The following is a 25,997-nucleotide window of genomic DNA, read 5'->3' on the forward strand; positions in this document are numbered from 1 at the left end:
TCGACCAGGATGTTTGCATGTTGACTTACATTGTTTCACAGACGAAAGGTTTCTGGAAGTCTTGGCGGATTACGAATCAGGAAGGATGAAGGAACGCTTGCAGGAAGAATTTTCTCTGGTTGGAATTAAAGTTGAAGGACTGAAAGTGAAGATTGAAAATATGGAGGAGGTGAATAAGACAAGGGACGCCATAAAAAAGAGGTATATAATCGACCAAAAAGCGAGTTGACTATAACTTTGCCGGTGCGAGTTAGAAAGTACGATTGCGTGCGACATGCCAGTCGCGAGGCAAGCAGACCAATCATGCAGCTCATTCATTAGTCTCATTTCGTTTCCCGCTTCGCCGAGTCAACTTGTCAAAAAGCTATTACATGCAGTTGTGAGAAATTTCTGTCTCGTCTAAGCAAGTTGACTGGCAAAGCCAGAACTGCGTCCCGGACAAGACGAGACAACTCGCTCGCTCGCTTCTCAAATAATCCAAATGTTAATAATTATTTAGGTTAAACATTTCAGAAGCGGGTCAGTCAGCAAAGCGGTCCAACTCGTTTAACCCGGGTCAACTCGCCTCATGTAATCGACAATCGACCCCTAAATTAACTTGCGAGACTGCAATATGAAACAGAACATATATACTTCGGGGCTCTACCTATAGGTTGAGTAGAACATTTTCTCAAAGGTTTTTTCAATTTCTCTGACATATCAGAAAAGTAGACATTTGTCTTCATCTGTCTGTAGTAGGAGTACGCGAACGAATCGTAAAAAAGATCCTTAGTTTCAGGAGTTTGTAAGAAATAGTTTTAGTTCTTCGGATCACATATTTGTGATCAAACGTCTAAATATTTCCTCGTCTTTGGGGATTGTAGCAATAGCAGTTTTTTATTTGAAATATTCGAATTTGTCACAACAATTAATTCATGAGCTAGAAGTCCCAAGAAACTCCGATTTGAAATTTTGAACCACCCAAGTGACAAATCTTTCGCGCAATCCCTGAAAGCCATATTACACCGTGTAATTTTTATGCAACTTGCAATACAATTCAGTTTATTTTTAATGGTTTATAATTGGCAACTGCGGCTGTTTTGTGTTTATCACACTCCAAACATCTCAGCAATTAACGCTTCGTAATTACATTGCGAGTGCGGGTGGGTATTAAACCGTCTGACACTTTAATACCTCATAAAATATGACCACAAATTATGCATGTCACAATAAAAAATTATTGAAAGTGGTTGAACATGATATGACGAATCACCAAGCCGAAGTTTGTGGTTATTTATCCCAGTTCCTTTGATTTTTTGCATTGATGTGACGTCATAACGTGGGATACGACTATTTATCACACGTTATGACGTCACACGTTGGACATAACGATTTCAAACATGGCTATTAATTTTCTTTCTCATCTCGCGTGCCACAAAATCTTAAAACGCTCAATATAATACTTTTGGCACCCATAATCAATCGCCGTTGCTATATAAGTCAGCCGTGCACTACCATTCTCTGGCAGGAAACTTAAATGGCGGGTATTAACAAAGCAGAGATGCAACAATTAAATCAAATAGCCATGGCTTATAGTTAAGGAAAAGAAGGAATTAGAGAAAACTTTTTAGGTCATCGAGTAATCTGGCTATAAATACGTTGTTTAAAAAACCAAATCTTTTTGTTTTAGTTTCAGTGTTTTTGCTTATCATAACGTGTTGAAGGACTTCATTGCCCCAAGTTTCTATTGAATTCTTCGTTTTCACGTCCGACCATTGTTTTCCACTGCTGTTCTTTGCGTTCATTTTGCCGTGCTATTTTTCAGCCTTAAAGTATCTTGACAATGTTTAGATACACCGGATATAAAAAACTTTGAGAAAACGGCTGTCATGATGTTAAGTGCTTCCGGAAGTCAAGTCCGTATGTAAACAAATGGTTTGTTTACATTTTGAACATCAAACTCTTTATATCTAACACTATTTAGGTTCGTTACGTTACGAAACATTGGAAATTTTGTTAATTTTTAAATTAAAGTGCGCTCACATGTTGTGAGCAGAACCGATGCGCAGAACGGGCTTGACATCTACTTTCAATGGACAGCCTGGTATATTATCATCTACTATACGAGGTAGCTCGACATAACAATAACGCACTAATTTTCGATCGTTTTTCTAAATTTTGAAAATTATGCTGTTCAAAGTATTAGGCCGTGGGATGAGCATTGAAAAGATGTAATTCCGTTGCACCCCTCGTGGAACTACGTAATTTTTACATGAATCAATAGATAAAAACTTACTTTATAAGAATCCGTCGCTCCCCAAGTGAAACAGGTGCACAATTGGGAAAAAAATCCCTCCAAAGTTTGTTATTTTGGCACTTCGAAATATTCGAACCGCCATTGTTTTATAATAGCAAATACGCATGCGCATGTAAGCCAAAGTTGCACTGCGCACGCTCAAACAGGAAAAATGGATTTTCCCTGTGGGTTTTCCCCGATTTCCCGCGTGAAAACAACAAAATAAAATAACGGAATAAAGATTAAACCTTGTAATATTAACGAATAAATACACACACATCAAATATTGTTGAAAACACATTGTACATTTTGCTTGCTCATATGCTAAATCACTTCAATTCATTGGCTATTGTTTCAAAATACCGTTTTACGTTAACATCTTAATTCATTAAAAATTGCGTCATGTAAAAAACCCACCTGTATCAAACAGGACGGAGAATATATAAATATACATACAACTCACACAATCAAGGGACAAGTTAAATATTTCGCATAACTATAGCCTTCACATCACTAACAAAGCCTGGAGGAATAGCAGAATCCTTGGATATATTCATCTGTGCAAGGGCAGTCTCATGGCCCAATACAAATGAGTGTGACATGCAATGTCCAAAGCCACTCAATAGAAAAATTACTGAGGCTGAACCTGCCAGTTGTCTAAGGTCATGGCAAGTGCTATGCTCTTGGGTGTAGGATTCCTTCCCCCAGATGCTAAATTCACAAGGTCTTGTACGATTGATGTTAGTTTGGCACTGTTTTTGCTCTCAATTGGCACGTACTCACTTAAAGTTGGCTCTGAAGAGAATCCACAAATCCAAGCCAATACATTAAAAAGTTCAAATGGAACCACTTTTTGCATATTATCCATTGTCAAATCAGATGCCAGTGGTGGCTTAGGAAGATTTAGTTTTGGTATTTCTTGGACCTTTTGGCAAAGAATCAATGCAGCATTGTATAGAATTTGTAACTCATTGACTTTAGAATTTCCCTCAGTTTCTGTGTTGGAATTCAGATCATCATCATCAATGGTATAGCTTTCTTCATCAAAGTCTTCATTGTTGTTTCCTGACTTATTTGACATATGTTCCTCAACCAATTTGGAAGAATCCAAATTTTCCACATTTACAATCTCACTAACATTTCTCATTTTCGGTACATAGAACACAAGTTGGGGATAACTTTTCATCAGTCGTTATTTGGATGAAGCTCTATATTTTGATGCATCCACATTCTCTGTGTCCTTAGCAATGATAACAAATTTCTCCAGCAAATCTTTCATATACCTTACTTGCTTATTTGCAATGACCTCAGTCTCGATTACTTTCTTACAGAAGACATCATAAGACTTCTCGTACACTGATGTAGATCTTTCAAGTCTCCAATTGCTTTTTTGCCTCTGGTGAGAAATTTTGTATAATTGTAGTAACAAACTTTGTGATAGCGGATTTCCAGTGCTACACAGTCTTTCCCCCGGATTTGCAGAGTATCCGTTCATCATTCCTTTTCTTGGCAGCTGTACGTAGAAGACCAGCATCAATTGTTTCTGCCAACATGAGTGGGGTTCTTCTTCTCTTCTTAGTCACCTGGTGTGAACAAGATATTTTAAAACCAAACTCGAGAATGCTGTGCTACTAGTGTACATTGCACTAGTATAATTATATCTATCAAAATGACCATACCTTGTCTAGTGAGAACCAAGAAGCGTTTCTTCCACCAACAATACATATCTCTGGAAGTACGTGCTCGTTTCTTTTAGGAAGGGTCTTATTAACGTCTGCGACTGCCGACTGATTGGCGTGTAATTTTTCGCCTTGGTTCCATTGGTTCCACTTCTACATGTAGTTCTTCGGTAGAAGTTACAGTTTTAGAGCTTTCTTCTTTTCGCTGTTGTCTACGGATCTTCTCTTCATCACAAAATCTCTTCCAGTATTTCATATGATGGTACCATTCTAAGTTAATGTCGGGAGTCTTTTCCATGTATGAATCAGTGGTATGAATTGACAGATCCGTCATCGATGTTCGCGTACGCGCATTTCTTAGCTATTTCAGTTTGTTGACATTTAAGTTTGGCCCATTTAGACCTACACTTAAGAAATTTCTTAAGCCTTTGGCGTGTAACTTTGCAAAGTTGTTCCGTAAGCCATCAAAATGAATAAAACATGAGGATGTTCGAGTTTTATAAATATCTTCAGCTATTATTGCTTTGCATAACTAAGCGTGTTTCCACTTCGAAGCATGTGCGTATTTATGCGCGTGCGCAGTGCGAGTTTGCCTGACAAGCGCATGCGTATTTGTTACTAAAACAATGGCGGTTCGAATATTTCGAAACGCGAAATTAGCAAAGTTTTGAGGGATTGTTTTCCCAATTGTGCACCTGTTTCGATTGGGGAACAACGGATTCTGATAAAGTAAATTTTTATCTATTGATTCATGTGAAAATTATGTAGTTCAACGAGGGGTGCAACGGAATCCGTTTTCTAAACATCTTTTCCCACGGCCTATATAGTACTATAATTTATAGTCAGTACTGTAATTTTTAACTTCATCTATTCATAATATACGCAGGCCCCGGACCAAGAATATTTCTGTTAGTGATAACAAAAGTCTTGTTATTAGTGATGTGGAGGATGGTAATAAAGATAAGGAGGTAAGAAAACTTAAGGCAGTTAAATTTTGCGATTGGTTTTTTAAGACCGACGAATGTATCAGAAAATCTTTTGTACGTCTGGTTCTAAAGTATTAACTCCTTCTAGGAATTTTTTAAGAGAAAATTTGTGCCACACACTAAAACAGAAACGGAGCTAGTGAGCCTAATAAGAGGGAGGGAGAAATTTTTACATCTTAATGTTCAAAAAGGCGTAAAAAAACAGCTATCAAAAGAAATGAGTGAGGCACAAGACTAATTATTTATCAGCATTTGTCCCCCCCCCCCTCCACCAAAAAAAAGGTATACAAATAACTCTTCTAAGGGCAATTACTTTCTTAGGCTAAATTACAAAAAGAAATGGCTAAACGTGATTCACAACTGGCATCAAAACAAAAAGCTCTTGAAATTAGTCTAAAGCAATACGGAGAAGATCATTCCGACACAGCTAACAATTACAACAACATTGGAGTCATACAAAATGAAATGAAAGATTTCAAGTCAGCATTAGCTTCACATCAAAAAGCTCTTCACATCAGATTGAAACTATATGGGGAAGATTATCCCGACACAGCTATCAGTTACAACAACATTGGATACACACAAAATCGGATGAAAGATTTCAAGTCAGCATTAGCTTCACATCAAAAACTCTTCACATCAGATTGAAACTTTATGGAGAAGATCATCCCGACACAGCTAACAGTTACAACAACATTGGATACACACAAAATCGGATGAAAGATTTCAAGTCAGCATTAGCTTCACATCAAAAAACTCTTCACATCAGATTGAAACTTTATGGAGAAGATCATCCCGACACAGCTATCAGTTACAACAACATTGGATACACACAAAATCGGATGAAAGATTTCAAGTCAGCATTAGTTTCAAATCAAAAAGCTCTTCACATCATATTGAAACTATATGGAGAAGATCATCCCGACACAGCTAGCAGTTACCACGAGATTGGATACGCACAAAATGAATTAAAAGATTTCAAGTCAGGATTAGTTTCACATCAAAAAGCTCTTCACATCAGATTGAAACTATATGGAGAAGATCATCCCGACACAGCTAGCAGTTACCACGAGATTGGATACGCACAAAATGAATTAAAAGATTTCAAGTCAGGAATAGTTTCGCATCAAAAAGCTCTTCAAATCAGATTGAAACTCTATGGAGAAGATCATCCAGACACAGCTAACAGTTACCACAGCATGGGATACGGACAAAATGAGATGAAAGATTTCAAGTCAGGATTAGTTTCGCATCAAAAAGCTCTTCACATCAGATTGAAACTATACGGAGAAGATCATCCCGACACGGCTAGGAGTTACCACGAAATTGGAGCCACACAAAATAAGATGAAAGATTTCAAGTCAGGATTAGTTTCACATAAAAAAGCTCTTCACATCAGATTGAAACTATATGGAGAAGATCATCCCGACACAGCTAGCAGTTACCATGAGATTGGATACGCACAAAATGAATTAAAAGATTTCAAGTCAGGAATAGTTTCGCATCAAAAAGCTCTTCAAATCAGATTGAAACTCTATGGAGAAGATCATCCAGACACAGCTAACAGTTACCACAGCATGGGATACGGACAAAATGAGATGAAAGATTTCAAGTCAGGATTAGTTTCGCATCAAAAAGCTCTTCACATCAGATTGAAACTATACGGAGAAGATCATCCCGACACGGCTAGGAGTTACCACGAAATTGGAGCCACACAAAATAAGATGAAAGATTTCAAGTCAGCATTAGCTTCACATAAAAAAGCTCTTCACTTCAGATTGAAACTATATGGAGAAGATTATCCCGACACAGCTAACAGTTACCACGAAATTGGAGCCACACAAAATACGATGAAAGATTTCAAGTCAGCATTAGCTTCACATCAAAAAGCTCTTCACATCAGATTGAAACTATATGGGGAAGATTATCCCGACACAGCTATCAGTTACAACAACATTGGATACACACAAAATCGGATGAAAGATTTCAAGTCAGCATTAGCTTCACATCAAAAAACTCTTCACATCAGATTGAAACTTTATGGAGAAGATCATCCCGACACAGCTAACAGTTACAACAACATTGGATACACACAAAATCGGATGAAAGATTTCAAGTCAGCATTAGCTTCACATCAAAAAACTCTTCACATCAGATTGAAACTTTATGGAGAAGATCATGCCGACACAGCTATCAGTTACAACAACATTGGATACACACAAAATCGGATGAAAGATTTCAAGTCAGCATTAGTTTCAAATCAAAAAGCTCTTCACATCAGATTGAAACTATATGGAGAAGATCATCCCGACACAGCTAGCAGTTACCACGAGATTGGATACGCACAAAATGAATTAAAAGATTTCAAGTCAGGATTAGTTTCACATCAAAAAGCTCTTCACATCAGATTGAAACTATATGGAGAAGATCATCCCGACACAGCTAGCAGTTACCACGAGATTGGATACGCACAAAATGAATTAAAAGATTTCAAGTCAGGAATAGTTTCGCATCAAAAAGCTCTTCAAATCAGATTGAAACTCTATGGAGAAGATCATCCAGACACAGCTAACAGTTACCACAGCATGGGATACGGACAAAATGAGATGAAAGATTTCAAGTCAGGATTAGTTTCGCATCAAAAAGCTCTTCACATCAGATTGAAACTATACGGAGAAGATCATCCCGACACGGCTAGGAGTTACCACGAAATTGGAGCCACACAAAATAAGATGAAAGATTTCAAGTCAGCATTAGCTTCACATAAAAAAGCTCTTCACTTCAGATTGAAACTATATGGAGAAGATTATCCCGACACAGCTAACAGTTACCACGAAATTGGAGCCACACAAAATACGATGAAAGATTTCAAGTCAGCATTAGCTTCACATCAAAAAGCTCTTCACATCAGATTGAAACTATATGAAGAAGATCATCCCGACACAGCTAACAGTTACAACAAAATTGGAATCATACAAAATGAGATTAAAGATTTCAAGTCAGCATTAGCTTCACATCAAAAAGCTTTTCACATCGGATTGAAACTATATGGAGAAGATCATCCCGACACAGCTAACAATTACAACAACATTGGATACATACAAAATGAGATGAAAGATTTCAAGTCAGGATTAGTTTCACATCAAAAAGCTCTTCATATCAGATTGAAACTTTGTGGAGAAGATCATCCCGACACAGCAAACAGTTACCAGAACATTGGATACGCACAAAATGAGATGAAGGATTTCAGGTCAGCATTAGCTTCACATCAAAAAGCTCTTCACATCAGATTGAAACTATATGGAGAAGATTATCCCGACACAGCTAACAGTTACCACGAAATTGGAGCTGCGCAAAATAAGATGAAAGATTTCAAGTCAGGATTAGTTTCACATCAAAAAGCTCTTCATATCAGATTGAAACTTTGTGGAGAAGATCATCCCGACACAGCAAACAGTTACCAGAACATTGGATACGCACAAAATGAGATGAAGGATTTCAGGTCAGCATTAGCTTCACATCAAAAAGCTCTTCACATCAGATTGAAACTTTATGGAGAAGATCAACCCGACACAGCTAACAGTTACAACAAAATTGGAATCATACAAAATGAGATTAAAGATTCGAAGTCAGCATTAGTTTCACATCAAAAAGCTCTTCACATCAGATTGAAACTATATGGAGAAGATCATCCTGACACAGCTATCAGTTACAGCAACATTGGATACGCACAAAATGAATTAAAAGATTTCAAGTCAGGATTAGTTTCGTATCAAAAAGCTCTTCACATCAGATTGAAACTATACGGAGAAGATCATCCCGACACAGCTAACAATTACCACAACATTGGAGTCACACAAAATGAGATGAAAGTCGATTTCAAGTCAGCATTAGCTTCACATCAAAAAGCTCTTCACATCAGATTGAAACTATTTGGAGAAGATCATCCCGACACAGCTGATAGTTACCACAGCATTGGATACACACAAAATCGGATGAAAGATTTCAAGTCAGCATTAGTTTCAAATCAAAAAGCTCTTCACATCAGATTGAAACTATATGGAGAAGATCATCCCGACACAGCTGACAGTTACAGCAACACTGGATACGCACAAAATAAGATGAAAGATTTCAAGTCAGGATTAGCTTCGCATCAAAAAGCTCTTCACATCAGATTGAAACTCTATGGAGAAGATCATCCCGACACGGCTACCAGTTACAACAACATTGGATACGCACAAAATGAGATGAAAGCCGATTCCAAGTCAGCATTATAGTTTCACATAAAAAAGCTGTTCACATCAGATTAAACCATATGGAGAAGATCATCCCGACACAGCTAGCAGTTATAACAACATTGAGTACACACAAGACAACAGGAAATATTATAATTCAGCATTAGATTCATATGAAAAAGCACTTAAAATCAGATTAAACGTATGTGGAGAAGATCATCCTGATACAGCTGAGAGTTATAACAAAATTGGATGCACACAATACAACCTGAAAGTTAGCATTAGAGTTGCACCAAAAAGCTCTTGAAATCAAATTAAAACTATATGGGGAAAATCATTCTAGCATTGCTGACAGCTACGTCAATATTGGGGACACACAGAGCAAGTTTAAAGATTACAAATCAGAGTCAGCATTACAGTTGAAAAAAAAAAGCGCTTGGAATCAGAATGAAACTATATGGAGAAGATCATCCCGATACAGCTAGCAGTTATAACACCATTGGAATAACACAACAGGAAGTGAAAGATTACAAATCAGCATTAGAATCGAAACAAAAAGCACTTAAAATCAGCTTGAAACTATATGGATAAGATCACCCTGACACGGCTGACAGTTAATATAAAACAACATCGGAGTTACACAAAATAAAATGAAAAACTTCAAGTCTGCATTACAGTCGCATGAGAAAGCTTTAGATGCAGCGAATATTTATTATAACATCGGCTCTAAACAACATCCGATGAAAAATTACAAGTCCGCGTTAGAATGGAAACAAAAATCCCTCGAAGTCAGATTAAAAATATATGGAGAAAATCATCCCGACACCGTAGAGATGTATCGTCAAATTGGTGTCACACAACGTTCAATGAGGATCTCCACGCAGCACTTGACCTGCATCAATATGTCGTACAAGCGCAACTGAAACTGAATGGTGAATACCACGACGATACTGCTTTAAGTTATGTCAGCCTGGGAATCACACAACGTGAGATGAAAGATTACAAGTCTGCTTTGGAATGGCATGAACATTCTCTAAGAATCAGTTTAAATTTACATGGGGAAAATCATCCTGACGCTGCTGCTATTTACGAGGACATTGGAGCCACACAATGTGAAATGGGAGACTACAAACCCGCATTAAAGTCGCACAAAAAATCCCTTTAAATTAGATTGGAATTGTTTGGAGAAGATCATCCCGACACAGCTGATAGTTATACCCAAATTGGGATCGCGAACCAGGAAATGAAGGATTACAAGTCAGCATTAGAGTCCAAACAGAAAGCTCTACAAATCCTGGTAAAACTATTTGGAGAAGATCATCCTGAGATGGCTGAATATGATCTCGATATTTCTCGGGTAAAAGGTCTTTTGAATGATAAGGCCAGCCCTGGACAGATACAAATGAAACCGCCAATTTAGAGGGATAATTTGTAGAGAAGAGCATCTGAACATTAAAAAAATTTCCACTACATTTTTGTTTGTTAGGGCATATTAGAGTATATACAGAGCATCCAGTCTAATATCTAATCTAAATTCCAGTTTTTATTCCCCAATGTTAGTTTATAGAGTTTCGCATATATATTTATCAGAATTTTATGATTGTGTTTTCTGTAACACGAGTAGAAGTCAGATACTTGTTCAGATATCACTTGTTGATTTAAATAATAATAGAAGTAAAGTATTGGACTGAAATATTGATTATTTTGTCCAACTATACCATAAGAACCTGTGGTCGTGAGGCTAAAACGTGCCAATAAACAATCTAGTATTAGCAAATATAGTGTTGAGTTGAAACACCGAGTAACTAAATTTGTAACAAACTTTTTAGGTTCAAATACATATAGGCTAGAACATATCATATTATCGTACAAGAGTAGTACTCCTTGTTTTTTGTTATTAAGAATTAGAGTTGGATTTCAAAAACCTTTCGAATCAGATTATTCAATATAGCGTATAGTGTAAAATAAATAAGGATGCGCATGCAGCTGCTGATGGGGGCTTTGAGCACGAAATTTTCACAACACCCAGTTCAATACGACTATGTTAACTTCTATTTTTTATTAATTACGATCTTCCCAGAGATAGGACGCCAACTGCGGTCATAAATTACGGTTGCACAACACATATAGGAGGCTTTTCTATAAATCTTAATACGCATGCACTTTAATAGATAAATAAGTTCAAAAATCGCATATGCCTCCAATATTTGTATCACGTTTGTGGCACACATGCATGAATTAAGTGAGATGATTCGTGGTAGAGAATAACAAAGAGATCTCACTCTAATTTTGATCTACATCAACAATTCTACATGAACAATGATTTCTCTTGTCTAGAAAGATCTAAAGTCATAACCAACAAAATCTTGTTTACTTCGGCAATAAAGTAAAAAATACTCCTTCAGTTTACCATAATATTGGTCATTTGCGATGTTGTTTATAGTGTGTAAAATATCATAAAATTATGAGTGTCGTTAAATTTAAAAGACATCCTTGCAGAAGAAAAGAAAGCCTCACTTGTCAAAAAAGTTGCACTTCCAAATACCCTGTCCCACGATGTCGAATATGCCGCCATTTTTGGGGAACTTTTTTCAAAACCGTGAGCGCAAAACCTCCATTTTAGACTGAGTTTATTCTTTAGATGGTCAGTTGATTCTAAAAATATTGCTTTTCATGTTACTATAAGTACACCCAAAATGTCATCGAGAGAAATGCTATGTGTTCATTCAAACTTGAACACCTTTCTCAGTTTTGTGGCACAATTAATTTAAATATGCATTCTCTCCGTAGCAGCTTTCTCTTACATTATTATCCCAGGAAGGGGGAAGCACATGTAGCTGAAAAATAATTAATTAAACATAACAGCCAGCATTAGTTTGATGGATGTAGATATCATCCATGCAGTCATAAATTAAGTGGTCAAAAGCTCTCATGTTAGTAGCATGCGCATGCGTAAACGAATATGTTCAAACGCAAGCCGAAAGAGCAGAGATTACATACCCAATTATTACCAGTGCTCCACCACCATTGCATCACGCAGTGATAACATGTCACTCCTTTGGGCAGCTGCAGGGTGATAGTGTATAGACCCCGTTTCCTGGGGGCAGTTCCCACTCCGCGTTTCCATCAGGCATTCTCAGCAAGATCTTGTTTAACTCATTTTGCGTGATCGGCTGTTGTGTCAATGGGGCGAGACGAAACGTGAAATAACCCAAATGATTTGTCATGATTCTTATTTTAACCTCAATTTTTTGACCTTCCTGGCAGCTTCTCATAATCGGCGCATTTTTTGCGAACTCCCAGGGATAATGGAACTTAGGGTTAGCGATGCCATATTCGTCCCATGCACAGACGCCACATTTGCTCTTGTGTTTCCCCCATTGTACATTTCTTCCACCGCAGCTCAGTTGGTTGTCAGTGTATTCTTTTGGACCTCCGTAACCTTTGCGCCAACGACTCGCGCGATTCACTGGGTCCATCATCATACCATGGCCACGAACTGACGCGGGAAAAACCGCTGCGAATATTGCTATGATGATGACAGATAAATACATTGTCGTTCCTAGAAAGATCGGAAATTTCAATACATGATTCCAGCTATATTATACATAAACATAAATTTTAATCAAGGCAAGAGGTATAAAAGTCAATACCACAGTTATCTTGCATGGCTAAAACTGCGAAGATTATAGTTACAAAATAACGGAATATAATATAATAAAATAATTGTAATAAATGGTCATCACTTTTGACCATCATTTGATTTAGATAAAGCGAAGTGTTCTAGAACTATTTCATCAACTATAGCTACCCAAACGTGGCGTTTAAGGTGTAAAACGGGTAATTAATATTATGGCAAATGATTATAAAAAAGTCCGTTAAATAAAGCTAAAATTCCAGTATTTCTGTAAAAATTTCAGTACACACGGTAATATGTTTAGACTTTATAATAATATACTATTATATTATAATATAATACAATTAAAACAAGGATTGTTAAAAGGCAGCAATGATTAACTTAGACATGATCTGAATTTCTGCAAAAAGTTTTTTGACAATCATATTATGATAAATAAAATTATCCTACCGTACCACCAATTTCCGTAATTTTTCTACCTGATTTGATCCTTCCACGCAGTTGTGATAGCAAAGTGAGCACCGAAGATATACTCCTAATATAAGGACTTCTTGCTTGTCTTATAAAACGTAAAATGAACGAAGTTTTCCAATAGTATATATTTCGTCAGATTATGTCCACACATCTGAAATGCTGAATACACGCGATGTCTAGCTGTAATTTAATAGCTTGCCGTTTTTGTTAAGACAGCGAGCAGGCGAAATACTTGTATTTGAAACGAGTCATGAATAATTGTGCAGGCTAAGCAATCACAAAGGGACAAATTTGAACAGTGTCAAATGGTTTAAATTAATTTCCTTCCTTGGGAACCAATGATGATTAAAAGAAACAAAACAAATCCAAAAAAAGGATATCCTTCCGAATATCAATTCAAGATGGACGAAAGTGTAAATGTGGAAGTAATAATGCGTTATTATTTTGTATTTCATCGTTGTCTAGTTACTAAAATTCATATCAAGAGCATCATACGTCATGCATGCATGTGCTATCAAACCCTCGCATTATTCGACAAATCTGATCTTGTGCAAAAACTAAAGATAATGTTCCGTTCCTGTTTGCGCATGTGCAGTGTTGACGCAATAAACGCAAAAGAGACCTCACAATAACACCGCGGAAAAACGTCTGCGCACGCCTCAACTCTGCCTGTAAGTGAGATTAAAAATAATTAAAAAGCGGTTCCGAACGTTTCCGAAGGCTAAAAATGGCGGTAAAAAGGAGTGATTTCATTCGTGTCTTCAAATCCATATTTTGAGGGCATAAATAAACACTGCATTATAGAAACTAAGAGAAAAAACGTCCAGAGAGTCCTAAAAGTGGCATTCTACAAAAACACCTGTAAAAGGTGACTGTTAACAAATTTTTCGTCTCAAACATTTTGTTTATCAAATAAGCAACGACAGTTTCCGAACTCTTAATTGAGACACGTTTTATTAAAAAAAATATGTCAGATACGAGACGTTTGCGTGTTCTCAATGATTGAAAATTAAGATGTATTTTACAATTTAAATAGATTAGAAAGCTTAACTTTCCGCGGGTTTTCTTAACTTTTAGGTTTAAACTTTTGTTTTCGAAAAATATTTTAAAGCCACCCCGAAAAAAAAAGGAAGATTTACTGTGAATTCCAGTTCGTTCGATACTCTAAATGCTAGAAGGCTTTTAATATATGTTCTGTCTGGCCGTCTTGTATATTTTTGCCTTTTCCTAACTTATATTTTATCAAATAATGGGCTAGTTTTGTTCCAAAAGTTGATATTTAGATTTACCATCACATTTTTATATTTCAGCGCGTGCGCAGTTGTAAGTTGGGTTAATCCTCGCAGGAAAAAATTCGCGAACGAGACATTCAATTGTTAATAATAGGTGATTTCAATAGTTTTAGGTTTCAGTGTTAGGATTGATTCCGTATTTTGTCCTTGCCAGTCTATATCTTAGGCTAGGCAATAGTTATGTCTAAGAAAACCTTTTTTACATCAGTGATAAAATATTGCTCTACCATAATATTTGTCTAAAATGCAGCACTGTCTCTAGTGTTATCTTATACATTGAAATGCGTATCTACACAATAGCAGGTGTTATGAAAGTTGGTTAATTCAAAATACAACCATACGCCTTACGCAAAGTACTAACCTTGTTTGTCGTTTTAAGTCGCAATTCCAAACACGTTTAGAAGGGATCGATTCTGCAGCTTTTTTGCAGTCATTGGAAGCTATTTCAACATACAATCATTCCGTGGCCGTCAACCTAGAGTGATATAAATCACAATTTGCAACTCGTAAGGGCTATTACTCAAACTACAGTCCACGAAACGGGCAATAAACTGAAATGTACCGGTATTTCTTAAACTCGAGCCTTTAGTTAATCGTCTCTGCTTTAGAAAGCCTGAAATTCGCGATATTTTGACGCCTCGCTTCCCCAGATATACATGTGGTCATCGCTGGTCCCTAGCGCGGTCAGCAAATCGCTGGAGCGGGCCTGGGCTCTATTTAGGCGCCATTGTCGTAAACATCTGATTGATGTCAAGGTGGCCGATGTAATGGAATATTGATTGCTACTTAGGTATATTTAACAATGACCGGTTTCTCCGGATTATATCACGCAATAAAAATGACATCATTGACATGTTCATGCAGGACAATTATGAAAATATATAAACTAGGCTGAGGCCTGATTCATACTTGTCTAAGAATCTTCTGACAGACAAAGAATTTTAGATATCAACAATGTCAATGATAGACAATTAGGCACTATAATTTAGTTGTAATTTTTATGCTTTCCTAGAAGAACGGCATAACAACAAACTTTTACATGTAAATAGGTTATCCTTTTGTACGAGCCTACTGTATGAAATTATATAATAACGAAAACATCAAAACAATTTATAGCGCATTTGGGTGCCTCAAAGTAATGTATGCTTGCTTACATGGCATTTGTAGCTATGTTACAATATTACTTTGTGAGATGTTGCGAATAGTGAGAGAATAAATTTCCATTCGCACCATTTTTGTGTGTAAGGTGTTGAACCAGTACTAAAAGTGTACATAATCTCCCTTTTATATATAATTTAATCGATATGATGATAATAATGTCTCATCCGTAAGACAATAGCCTTATGAATAATGACGTATCAAGCCGTGACGACTGCAGGGAATTCTGGTTTTAGTAGTCACGGGGAAAAATTTTCCTTCAAATTTCGAAATTTTACTTCGAAAACTTCAAAATTTCCCGCCGTAACTATACTACGACCAGAATTCCCGGCAGATTTCACGGCTTCTCACGTCATTATGCATGCATCATAGGAAATGCAAAATATTACTAACAAGCACAATTATTCTTGCAACTTCCTAATACAGCGACGTTGTAATTGTCACTAGAAAGTGTATCAGACACGGATTAGTTCAAATTTGTATCCCCATTTTATTGCTTAAGGTAAGACAACTTTCTTTATTCATTCGCTGATTCTGGTAAATGCGTAAAAAGCGGTTTTCAGCTCGCGACAATAACGCATACACTCCAATATGTCGCGGCAGGTGTTGTAGATGTAGAGCAGTTATTTTCAAGCTGGATTTTCTGATATACGACAAAATGCTAAAATTCCTTAGTCCAGTTAAATATAAAGACTGATTACTTTGCTATGGCTGCGTTAATTCACCCGGTACCGGATTCATTTGTCACGACAGCTTCGTTTGCCGTTACGAAGCGACGATTATTAGCAAGTGATTATTAATTTATTTCATTTGGTAGCTATATTTATTCAGATCTCGGACTTTAAAAATATCCACTGTCTTCGTTTGACTTCAAAATTTATCCTATTCTAGTCGCATTTAAATTACCAGTGATAAACTTTCAGAATATTAAATTGTATAGGCAGAATTGTCGTTACGTTTTGCAGGAATAGTTGTGAATTATATAGTTTAAATTATCTGTCAACGGTTGCTTACACGTAAAAAAGCTAAATCTTAAACTCTTAAATATTAGACTCTCTAGTATGGCTTAGAAACCTTGGTAGAATTTCGGGTTTTAAAACAGGTAACAATGGTCAATTTTCATTCAATTTGTAGCTACTTTATATTTAGTCGTTCTGCATGATAATTCTGTAAGCATGCATGTGAATTGTTGGGTAGTGAGTAAATTTGAACTTTGCTTCATTGGTGATTAAGAGCGCACAGTTTCAAAATCTTTGCCTAGAAATAAATAATTTTTCTAAATATTTTCATAAAATAAAGTACCAATTGTGTTGTGTATTCTCTTACAAAAATACAGCCAGACTTCCACATGTAAAGACAAGTTTAATCTCTATACATGCAAAGCTGCCATATTTATATCCTCGACATGATGTTAATTATTATGCTAAAATATGCAATACTTCCACTACATCCTCCTTTCTATACATATTTAAATATTTACAACACAGGCAGAAACTATTAAATCCCAACATTTTTATCGTTTTTTTTATAAAGTTTTTTAAAAGCTCTTAATGTCCAAATTAACCCATACTCTAAATAACTAACGCCAACAACGTTATAGTTTATTAGTCTTTTAGTCCAAGATAAAATCTTTAAACTTAGGGTTAGGTTTTCGTACACGTCAAAGAAAAGAAACGCAGAAAATGTTTTCTACTTTTTAATTAAGAATGCGCGAGTTGATGCATAATAATGTCACGTGATCGATATATACATGTCGGAGAAGTTCTAATAAGCTTGGGACAAGTTCTAATATTTTGAAAGATCTCTTTTACGTTTCAAAACAGCTTTGACTTTTTCCTGGCATAGAGTGAACCAATTTTGTTAGAACAACCGCTTTAATTCTATTCCAACATTGATTAAGGACGTTCCATTGGTTTTCTATCTACTTTCTTTCCATCTTCCTTTGCAGGAGTAGCTCTTGGTCTCCCACATTTTCATTTGATTGAATACGAACCTAATTCACGAAACGTTCCAATTTTTCTCGGGACACCTAAAACTTCATCGCAATTTTCGCTGAGATATCCCTTTATTGTTGATTTCGATAATTCGCTAACCTCTTTTGCCATCTTTTGTCCCCAAAAAAAATAACCCGCATTTCTTGTACAACGTAAACACCATGTGAGTTAACTAGTAAACAAAAGCGAGGCTGATCTATCATGTAATGCGCCAGTGCATATCAACAAATCCGCTTTCCAACTCAGAAGATATCGTTTATTGTAAATTTAAAAAATATTATCAGCTGGACTCAGACTTTTGACCACCCCTGTATGTTATTATTGTCAAAATGCCAAAAATTAAATCTTGTAGGTGGGTTTGCTGTAACATATTAGTCTTTATTTCTGAAAATAAAAGCAGCTATATGTTGCTAGGTAGTATAATAGTGTTGCTCAGTATACGTATAAAATCATTACGAAAGCAGAAAAAGCAGAAAATATTTCAAGGATTGTATAAAGTAGTTCCGAGTTCCTACAATGACGTGAGGTAGCGCCAAAAGCCTCGCACAAATTCTTTATGTTCTAAACTTCTCTATTGTTTTTTAGTTTGTTGTCTCGAATATCCTGAATGGCTGAATCATCTTCGGCAGTTAGACACGTTATTCGAGGGGGCGGATCCCTTTTCAGTAGGAAATTTTTTTTCCATATCGAGACAGACAAGGTGGAAGTGGTAAATAAGGTGTGCGACACAGTCGTTAAACTAGGTCTGGGTCTCGGCGCTCTGTATGTTGGTTATAAATTACTGAAACCATTAGTTGACGTTGCAGTGCAAAATGCTCTTGGTGGCAACCACGATGGTCAAGATCCTCCTGACGTTAAACCTGGATCTTTGCGGGTTGTGTTACATTGTCTCACAGACATTAGGTTTATGGAGATCTTAGAGGATTATGAATCAGGAAGAATGAAGAAACGCTTGCAAGAAGAGTTTTCAAAGGTTGGAATCAAAGTAGAAGGACTGAAGGTGAAGATTGAAAACATTGAGGAGGTGAATGAGACAAAGGAAGTAATTATGAAGAGGTAAATGTCTGATTATTACGAAATTATTATGAAATATATTTCCGAGAATAATTTATATCCTAATGGACGATTCGAGCTTTCGACTAATTTTTGATCGAAGTAACAAGAAAATAAATCATCACATGCAGTTAGAAAGATCTTACTTAAATTAGTGCAAATGCAAAGTTTAGCTGCGAAATTATGTGAAATACGGAAAATATTAGTAGGTTACCCCCCCCAGGTTACGCGTGGACCCTACGCGGGACGTCGGAAACTGTCGGATTTTCCCGAAGATCAATCAATCAATCAATAAAACTTTATTTTGCAACGCTACCCTCATCATCTGTCGATGGTTTTCGTGAGGGGCGTCACACAATTACAATAGATGAAAAATACCTATGTACAAGTATTAAAAATAGTATCATAATATAAACGAATAAACATGCAATGTTTATTAAAGAAGATATTAAAGAAGATAAAAACTAGGGATAATTGATGTCTGACTCAGTAGTTACATTTTTTTATCATATTTTTAAAGATGCCTAAAGATTTTTTTTCCTTTGTTTGCTTTGGTAGACTATTCCATAGCGCAGCCCCACTTTAACCAAAACTCTATATGCTTATCGCAGCTCATTTTTTCGTCTAGTTCTACTCCCAAACAACGAAAAGAGGAGTAGCGAATAACAGGTTTAACTTTAATAATTACTTGATCATTCCCAACTTTGTGATCTTCTTATATATATATATATATATATATATATATATATATATATATATATATAAATATATACATATATATATATTATATTATATATATATTTCCTCCGGTAATCCCCAAATCACCTCAATCCCTTCATGTAAAAGAACACGGCGGAGAAACGTAATCTGGTTCAATCCTCCGTTTAGTAAATCCGTGAAAACAAATGTTGCCAGAGACTTCCTGCGACTCATCGACAAGCATTTCCCAATTTCTAGTCCTCTGCACAAGCTGTTCAACCGAAACACAGTCAAGGTTAGCTACAGTTGCATGCCAAACGTGAAAAACATCATATCACGACACAACAACCAGATGTTGAACCAAGCTGCTGAGGAGCAACTACCCCGTTATTGTAACTGCAGAAATACCTCACAGTGTCCACTTGACCAAAAGTGCCTATCTAAGAACGTGGTTTATTCAGCCGAAATAGTATTAAATAGCGAAGATGAGACCAAGCAATACCTCGGAATGACCGCGAATTCGTTTAAATCAAGATTCAGCAACCATAAAAAGTCCTTTAACCACGCCAAGTACGAGAAGGAAACTGAACTTTCAAAGTATATTTGGAATTTGAAAAGAAATGATAAGAAGTTTACACTTTCCTGGTCCATCACAAAACGCGCGCCAGCAAACTCGCCGGGTGCTAAACGATGCAACCTCTGTATTGCAGAGAAACTGTGTCTTTTGCAGGGTGACGCAAACAAACTCCTGAACAAAAAATCAGAGATCTTCGCCAAGTGCCGCCACCGAGAAAAATTCTGGGCAGGAAATTTTAAACGCACGCGCAAACAAGAAAGTCGCACGTCATCAAACTTGTAACAAACTGAAATTTAGTCGCCTGATGATTGCCTCTGTGGCATGAAACTCAGAGTGGCGATGCCAATTTTTTAAGAATTATGTAAATGAATAAATATATATTGCTCTATTTGCTTGCAGTATTGAGCACTCTTTTATCTCATACGAAGAATTTCTTAATAATTGTTTATATACATATATATATATATATATATATATATATATATATATATATATATATATATATATATATATATATATATATATATATATATATATATAAGAAGATCACAAAGTTGGGAATGATCAAGTAATTATTAAAGTTAAACCTGTTATACCTGTTATATATATATATATATATATATATATATATATATATATATATATATATATATATATATACAGTAGGAGGCAAAAGTTTGAGTCCAGTGACTGTATTTCTTTGTTTCAGCAGCATATATTAATATTCTACAGAAAACCTTACCGATAAGTGAACTAGAAAAAAGTAAACAAGTAAACAGAAAAATACATGCTGTACAACAACTATGAGATGTTATGATATTCATTTTTACGTATTTTAATGTGCAAACATGCATTTACATGTCATTGCTTAGTTCCCTCTTTTTTGCTCTTGAAATGACCTTTATTCTTGCTCGCATAGATTCCATAGATTTTTAATGTCACACGTTCAATACCTTGCCAGCATTCGTTGACCACTTGCCTCAAGTCAGCCTGGCTGGTGGGTCTGTGCCTCGCCCTCTTCCGGTTAAAACGGTTCTACAAGTGCTCCATAGGTTTTAGATCTGGAATATGAGGTGGAAAGCCATGACAACGAGATCACCAGAATGAGTTTGCTTCTAAACGATTTCTGGCACATAGAAGATGTGCATGTGCTTAGGGTGATTATCATGTAGTTAGACGTGCGATCATCTTTGTACCAGATGAAATTCCATGTCCTTGAAGAATTGGATGATACTTTTCTTTAATTAGGATCCTATTATATCTTTCAATATTGCCAAACCGAGCATGACCAAAGCAGCTAAAAGTTTGCTTGAGTAGGATTTAGTTTAGTTGGAAGGTTAGTTGCATACCACCTTTTTAAATTCTCACTTCTTCTGCGATCTTACGAGGAAAGAATCCTTCAATACTTAATGGAACTATTTGTCCTTGTGCACCATCACTTTGCCCTTTTTCCTACCCATCTTGGGCAGTGTAAAGGAATGAGAACTTTATTTTGTTATAATTTAGATCATTAGGACCAAAACAGTGTGCAATTAATATAGTTTACAGTACTGAAACACTAGCACGCATGTCTTAACTCCAATACGCTGCCAGGATTTAATACTGGAATTCTACAACGACTGGACTCAAACTTTTGCCTCCTACTGTATATATATATATATATATATATATATATATATATATATATATATATATATATATATATATATATATATATATATATAAGAAGATCCTATAAACATTGCTTTTGTCTTTTTTGTATGAAGCTGAAATTTGTTTTGGGAGAGCCATTTGACTATATTTTCTAGATCCTGATTAAGTTTTGTTATTAGTTTTGAGAAACTTGAAGAAGACGCATATATTTGCGTATCATTGGCATACATGCCAGGAGTTGTGTTTTTTAAACATTCTGGCAAATCATTTATATACAATAAGAACATGAGGGGTCCCAAAATAGATCCCTGTGGGACTCCGCATATAATTTCTTTGGCTGAAGATGTATAGCCATCAACCACGCAGACTTGACTGCGTTTCGACAAGTAAAATTGGAACCACTGCAACTCCAAATTTTGAACGCTAAATTGCTCGTGCAACTTCTTTAGTAAGATTTTATGATCAATCGAGTCAAAGACTTTCTTAATATCAACTGAAATTAATCCGGTTATTTCTCCAATGTCTATATTTTCAATCCACTTATCACTCATTTGTAATAATAAGGACAATGTCGAATGTTTGGGTCCACGCGCATATATCCATATAAATTATTATTTATTGCTGTAACTAATTGCAAGACAAATAAATGTTAAAATCGTTAATCTATGTCTGAAATGTTCTTCTTTCCGGCCGCTAGTTCATAGCAATATTTTCATTTTATCAACAAAAATTTCAAGTGGGCATGAAATATCTCATTGAGCAGATGAGCATCTGCTCATGAGCAATTACAAGCATGTGCTCATTTGCTCATCGCACAAAAATTGGTACCGATATTCCACCTCATATTCCACGCAAGTACACTTTGACTCTTTGAGTAACTCGATAATATGAAAATTGATGTGTGGAAATGTTTCGTGTGTCAATGACGTGTTGACATACGATATGAGGACGATAAAATCAAGGTTAACGTATGAACTGAACTGTATCACAAAAGAAAGCATTAATAGAAAACGAATCTTTAGAATGAACATTAGTCTAATTCTTACTGCGTGATAAATAAACGGGCATTTGTGTAATTTGAAGAAATTGTTGTCGAACAAATGCATGTGACCGGGCGTATCTACGCTAATATGCGTATTTACGCTTCATTGTTTACCCCATTCCTCGCGCCCGGGCATTATTCTACTCGCGCGTGGAGACCACGCACATATTCGGGAAAATCCGACAGTTTTTGACGTCCCGCGTGGGGTCCACGCGTTGCGTGTTTTCTTCGCTGGATGGCGGGAGGTAACGTACTTATATAGGCATGCGAAGATGGCATATTTTCTATGCTTTTGTATTACGTGAGGAAATGTGGAACTAAATTAGTTACACACTTCCGGCCATATAAAAGGAATACAAAATTCGCAGTCAAACTTGGCAGTTTTACTAAGTTTAATGAGTTCTTTCAGAAAATGTCCTTTTTATCGCCCGGGTAATAAATTAGTCTAAAGCGCAAGTCGTCCATTATAGCCCATATTTTTCTTGGAAGGGGTGGGGAGAAGGGTGGTGACAACGAAATGCTTTGAAACTAATCAAACTATATGTATAATGAATAGCATGGTCTCGAGTTCAATTTGGATATAACATAGACGAATGAGTTTTTAAAAGTCACCAGAAACTCCGATTTGAAATTTTGAACCACCCAAGTAACAAATCTTTTGGACATTCTCTGATAAGGCCATATTAAACAGTGTAATTTTTATGCAACTTGCAATACAATTCATTGTTATGGATATATAATTGGCAATTGCGGAAGTTTTGCGTTTATTACACTCCTGTTTTTGCACTACAATGACTTTTCAGTAATGAACATTTCGTAGAAGCAGAATTACGTTGCGAGTGCATCGAACCGTGTCACACTTTAATTAATAACTCTTATATAAAATATAACCACAAATAATGCATGTCATAATCAGACAAAATGCCCTGGGTACGAGGTTGTGTCACAATGCAAATTATGCACGCTTAATTTTTGGAACGTAAGCAAAAGAAATTGGTACAACAGTGTGTTTACACGGCATTTTTCTTTCTCATCTCGCGCGCCACAAAATCCTAAAAGCGCTCAATATAATACTTTTGGCACCCATACCCAGTTGCCGTTGTTATATAAGTCAGCCTTGTAGTACCATTCTCTGGCAGGAAACTTAAATGGCGGGTATTAACAAAGCAGAGATGCAACAATTAAATCAAATAGCCAAGGCTTAGTAGAGGAAAAGAAAGAATTGGAGACAAAGTTTTAGGTCATCGAAATCATGTCATAAATGCATTGAAGAGTGTTTTGTTGTATAAGGTTCTCAATGGTCTTTCAGCTCCGGGCCTGACTGATAATTTTATAAAACTCCGAGATTTAGAAGGTTGCTATCATCTGCGAAATTACGACACTGATCTAAAAATACCAAAACCAAGAACCAATTTTTTAAAACGCAGTTTCAATTACAGTGCGTCCAGTATGTGGACCTTTTTCGCTTCTGTATAGTCTTCCCACTGAAGCGAAAAAAGCTATTTCAGTTAGACAATTTAAGCGCTCAATCTCAAATTCAACCTCATTTAATCTATGATATAAAATAAGTCATAGATCATTAATAAGTCATAGATCAATAATAAGTCATTATTCCTCCACACATTTATCTTTAACCTTGTAAATATTGTACTATCTTGTAATCTTGTAAATATTGTACTATGTTAGTATGTATTATTGTACTATCTTTATATTTTCCTTGTATTATTCACACGCCCCTCCTGGAAATCAACTATTATTAAAGTTGAGTGGGGCTAGCGTGTTTTAAATAAAGTGATGTATGTATGCATGCGTTGTTTAAAAAACCAAATCTTTTTGTTTTAGTTTCGGTGTTTTTGCTTATTTTGACGTGTTGAATGACTTCATTACCCCAAGCTTCTATTGAATCCTTCGTTTTCACGTCCGACCATTCTTTTCCCTGCTGTTCTTCGCGTTCATTTTGCCGGGCTATTTTTTGGCTTTAAAGTATCTTTACAATGTTTAGATACACCCGGTATAAATAACTTTGAGAAAACGACTGTCATGATGTTAAGTGCTTCCGCGCGGAAGTCAAGTCCGTATGTAAACAAACGGTTTGTTTACTTTTTGAACATCATATTTTTTATATCTAAAACTATTTTTAAACAACGGTTGGGATAAAACGCGGAAACGGAATAAGGGACGGAATGGCGGAAACGGATTCCGGAAGAAGATTCCGCAAATGAGGATAAAACGCGGATTCCGGAAGCGGATTCCGCAAACGGGGATAAAACGCGGATTCCGCGAATGGGGATAAAATGCGGAATTGCGCAAAAAAGATTAAGGAGCAGATAAAAACCCCAATGGGCAAGTTGTAGTCGACGACTCCCCTAAAGTGGTTGCAAAAATTCAAACTTCAGGTCAACTGCATTCCTAGTTATTTCCTAACTATGAACTTAGAAATAGTCATACAGATCTGGCTCTCCCTAAGCCCAACAGGGAATTTTTAAAAAAGAGTTTTAAATATAGTGGAGCTAAGTTATGGAATAGTCTCCCTATCGACACCAAACTGGCTGAGTCGATTTATGCATTCAAAAACCAGCTGAAACTTAACTCCAACGTAATGAATATCTGAGAAATATATTGTAACATCTTCTAACCACAATATCCGGGGTCACACCAACTTGTAAATAGTCTTTATTTTCTTAGTAGCTTTTTGTAATTTTTAATCTTGTGGACGCCCCCCGTGGAAATCAACGTTTTGTTGTCGGGGCTAGTGTCTTTAAATAAAGTTTTACATACATACATACATACAACTTTGTCAACCACTTTAGGGGAGTCGTCGACTACAACTTGCCCATTTGCGTTTTTATCTGCTCCTTAACATTTGCGGAATCCGCGTTTTATCCCCATTTACGGATTCAGCTTCCGGAATCCGCTTCCGCCATTCCGTTCCGTATTCCGTTTTTGCGTTTTATCTCAACCCTGTTAAACGACGTCTTTTTCTATATTATTTTATCCGCGGGATCGTCAGGGCCGTATGAGGGACGTCGACAGCCCAAGATATCACAAACACAACTTCCTTTTCAGTATTATTGTCGTGCCCCAGACCAAGTCATCAACCTTCTTCTTAAAATAGTGCAGCCCGTGGTATTTTATACCCTACAACTATAGTGCGTTATTGTGAATTGTTCATTGTTCATAGTGCAAAGTGTTTTCATTTCCGTGTGTCCATCACGTGCAAAACCCTTGGCGTGCATATAACAA

General features: G+C 36.3%; 2 protein-coding genes across 2 annotated transcripts; one reads left to right on the forward strand and one right to left on the reverse strand.

Annotated features, from left to right (window-relative positions):
• Positions 1–6,286: 6,286 nt before the first annotated feature.
• On the forward strand, positions 6,287–10,595 carry LOC114532889 (nephrocystin-3-like). Its single transcript, XM_028554477.1, has 6 exons — positions 6,287–6,552; positions 6,844–7,182; positions 7,726–7,812; positions 8,104–8,190; positions 8,356–8,568; positions 10,346–10,595. Exons 1-6 carry the CDS (start codon positions 6,287–6,289, stop codon positions 10,593–10,595), a joined length of 1,242 nt encoding a protein of 413 aa, XP_028410278.1.
• A 1,514-nt stretch (positions 10,596–12,109) lies between these two features.
• Positions 12,110–13,367, reverse strand: LOC114532890. The gene is made up of 3 exons (XM_028554478.1): positions 13,292–13,367; positions 12,332–12,737; positions 12,110–12,272 (listed from the first exon to the last, which is right to left on the reverse strand). The coding sequence occupies exons 2-3, from the start codon at positions 12,727–12,729 to the stop codon at positions 12,110–12,112; spliced, it is 561 nt and encodes a 186-aa protein (XP_028410279.1). The 5' UTR covers positions 12,730–12,737; positions 13,292–13,367.
• Between the last annotated feature and the right edge of the window lie 12,630 nt (positions 13,368–25,997).

This window comes from Dendronephthya gigantea, unplaced genomic scaffold (genome assembly GCF_004324835.1).
Source record: "Dendronephthya gigantea isolate DGI-Jeju-01 unplaced genomic scaffold, DenGig_1.0 000082F, whole genome shotgun sequence".
In the NCBI taxonomy this organism is placed as follows: Eukaryota; Metazoa; Cnidaria; class Anthozoa; order Malacalcyonacea; family Nephtheidae; genus Dendronephthya; species Dendronephthya gigantea.

Bases quoted from the DNA above. Each gene is read 5' to 3' on its own strand.
- LOC114532889 (XM_028554477.1), top strand. From the start codon at position 6,287: ATGAAAGATTTCAAGTCAGGATTAGTTTCACATAAAAAAGCTCTTCAC. The intron at 7,813-8,103 runs GTCAGCATTAGC...TCTTCATATCAG, and splicing joins AATACGATGAAAGATTTCAA to ATTGAAACTTTGTGGAGAAG. The intron at 8,191-8,355 runs GTCAGCATTAGC...TCTTCATATCAG, and splicing joins AATGAGATGAAGGATTTCAG to ATTGAAACTTTGTGGAGAAG.
- LOC114532890 (XM_028554478.1), bottom strand. From the start codon at position 12,729: ATGTATTTATCTGTCATCATCATAGCAATATTCGCAGCGGTTTTTCCC. The intron at 12,273-12,331 runs GTTAAACAAGAT...AACTGCCCCCAG, and splicing joins CAGCCGATCACGCAAAATGA to GAAACGGGGTCTATACACTA.